Raw genomic sequence first — 2,470 nt, 5'->3', positions numbered from 1 at the left:
CTTGTCTCTCCTTTGGTTATATTATTTATATAGACGATATATACATGGCCATGGCTATCAATGCTCTCCTTGTTCTCCTGGTCGCCGTTCCGGCAGTCCAGGCCGTGGACCATATCGTTGGTGGCTCCTCCGGTTGGACTCAAGGAGTTGATTACTCCGCTTGGGCTGCTTCTCAAACATTTACCGTTGGAGACAATTTAGGTAATTGAATTTTTCATATTTTTATTATTTTGATCGGATAATCTACTGTTAAATTAATTTTGACACTTCTATTGATGTGGTGGGTCAATACCAAATTGAATCGACCGGTTCATCAGTTGAACCAGGTATTGGCGGATCCATCGGTATGATTACACATAAAAACCGTGGTTGTCAAAAACTAGTTCAAATGGTTGTTATGCCAGTCTAAATACCAATGTTATACCAATTTTCATACCGGAAAACTTTGTTCAAACTTTTTGGTTAATAGTTTAACAAAAACAAAAATTTAACTATTACCCCACTTAAGTAGGAAATCCTAAGTCTTAACCACCAAATCAACATGATTTTTGTTATTCTTGTCATTTGTCATATATATATATATATAATATTTTTGTACCGCTTGACCAGTTGTACCACATACTAGTTGCCTGACCGGTATAATTCCAATATCGGTATTTAAAACACTAAGCAATAGCATTTTGATTTGGTTTTTGTGATTGGGTTACATATACAAATCTCTAATGTTTTTCCCCCTTAAGAGATCAGTGTTCAACTATGGCAGCACCCACCAAGTATCTGAAGTGACCCAGGCAAACTACAACAGTTGCAGTTCAAGCAATTCAATCAAAACCTACAATGATGGAAACACTAAAATCGCTTTGAGCAAGGTTGGCTCCATCTACTTTATATGTCCTGTAAATGGTCATTGTGCTGGAGGCATGAAGGTGTCTGTCAATGTTGTGGCTGCCTCCGGTAACACCCCCGCCCCCGGTACTAGTCCTCCTTCTTCAACCACTCCCGGAACCACCACAAGCCCTCCTCCGCCACCATCGACGGTACCGACCCCTAGTGGAGCTATTGGTGTATTTGGGCACATGAATGTTTGGTTGATGGGTGTGTTAGGGACCATGGTTGTTGCATTCTTGGTCTAGGAAAGAGGCAGTGCTATATATATATATTTGTATGTTGTTAATTGGTTTGTTTGTTTCAATATTGGATGTCTGTGTGAATTTTAATGAGATATGGAGATATATGCAAATTTGTTACCCATTCCCCCTTTAAAATCTATGAATAAAATTTGCCAAAAAAAATGATTATGCTAAAATTTTTAATCTATAAACATGTGGATGATGATATTTATCTATCATAAACCTAAACCTAAATATATATATATAATCCTCAGGTGTTGACGTCCATAATTTACTCGGACTCCACTGTTTTTTGAACAAGTGGGGCCAATTTGATGAAAACCTTGATCTTAACAGAATTAAGAACAAGGTTGGGTTGAGAGAAATCTCTCAATTTTTGTTTAATTTCTTTGATTGATTCAAATAAGTACAACTCTATTGACTTATATAGCAAAAGCAAATAACCGAAAACCTACTCAAACTAGAAGACCAAAACTATATAGAAAACTACTTTATACCTTAACAGAAATCCAACTCTTAAGCTAAACAAATTAAAAGCAAATACCAACAAGAATATAAATACGAAACAAATATTAATTGGAAGTAGATACTAATAATATAGAAAACTAAACTAACTAGGACTTGTCTTTCCTTGGTTCTCATCACAATTTCAGAACAATTCAAAAAGCAGAGTCCGTAAAATTACCTACATCGCACCTGAATGAATATATAACACTAGGTTTTGATGAGAATGGGAGATAGCCTGGTTGGTTAGACTGTCTGCCTAGGACCTTGAGGGCCAAAGTTCTATTCTCACAAGGGGGTTTGAGATTTGGGTAGTTTTCCATCCGTTGTGGTGGCTTTATGCCCCTCGGGCATGGCTTAGCGTGTGTGTGGCCTGTGGGCCTTTAAAAAATAAAAAAAAAACACTAGGTTTTGATGAGATAAAAATATTCTTTTTTTTTTTTTAAATACCGCAGAGAATTACGTTTGTGGTTGAAATCGAATATTGGGCATACATATGCCTAACCCAGTCGATTATCAACCAAATCAACTCTTGTTGGTAGATAAAAGTATTCTCAACTAACCCTCATATAAATGTTAAATGAAAAGTGAGATGAGTTACTATTTTATCAGAAAATAACTAAATGAAATGAAACAGAGATATTAAATTAAGAAAATGTTATCACAATTCAACTGCTTGTTTTCACGTGAAAATTTCAGCTGTAGAGATGCACCAGCCCAGCCCAATATTTTATGGGCTTATGTTCCATTCTATTAAGCTGTCAGGCTTGAAGCCCACTTAATTGGGCCTCTTAAGGGTTTTACTGGATAATAACATTCTGGATCCTTTACATAGC

The 2,470-nt window shown here is 36.3% G+C and overlaps 1 protein-coding gene across 1 annotated transcript; it reads left to right on the top strand.

Moving 5' to 3' along the window:
- On the top strand, positions 1-1,249 carry LOC120004546 (uclacyanin-3-like). The gene is made up of 2 exons (XM_038853910.1): positions 1-201; positions 748-1,249. Exons 1-2 carry the CDS (start codon positions 45-47, stop codon positions 1,131-1,133), a joined length of 543 nt encoding a protein of 180 aa, XP_038709838.1. The 5' UTR covers positions 1-44; the 3' UTR covers positions 1,134-1,249.
- The last annotated feature ends 1,221 nt before the right edge of the window (positions 1,250-2,470 follow it).

The sequence above is a fragment of the Tripterygium wilfordii genome, chromosome 8 (assembly GCF_013401445.1).
Source record: "Tripterygium wilfordii isolate XIE 37 chromosome 8, ASM1340144v1, whole genome shotgun sequence".
Classification (NCBI taxonomy): Eukaryota; Viridiplantae; Streptophyta; class Magnoliopsida; order Celastrales; family Celastraceae; genus Tripterygium; species Tripterygium wilfordii.
The sequence above is the reverse complement of the archived record's forward strand: the minus strand, read 5'-3'. Positions and strand labels throughout refer to the sequence as shown.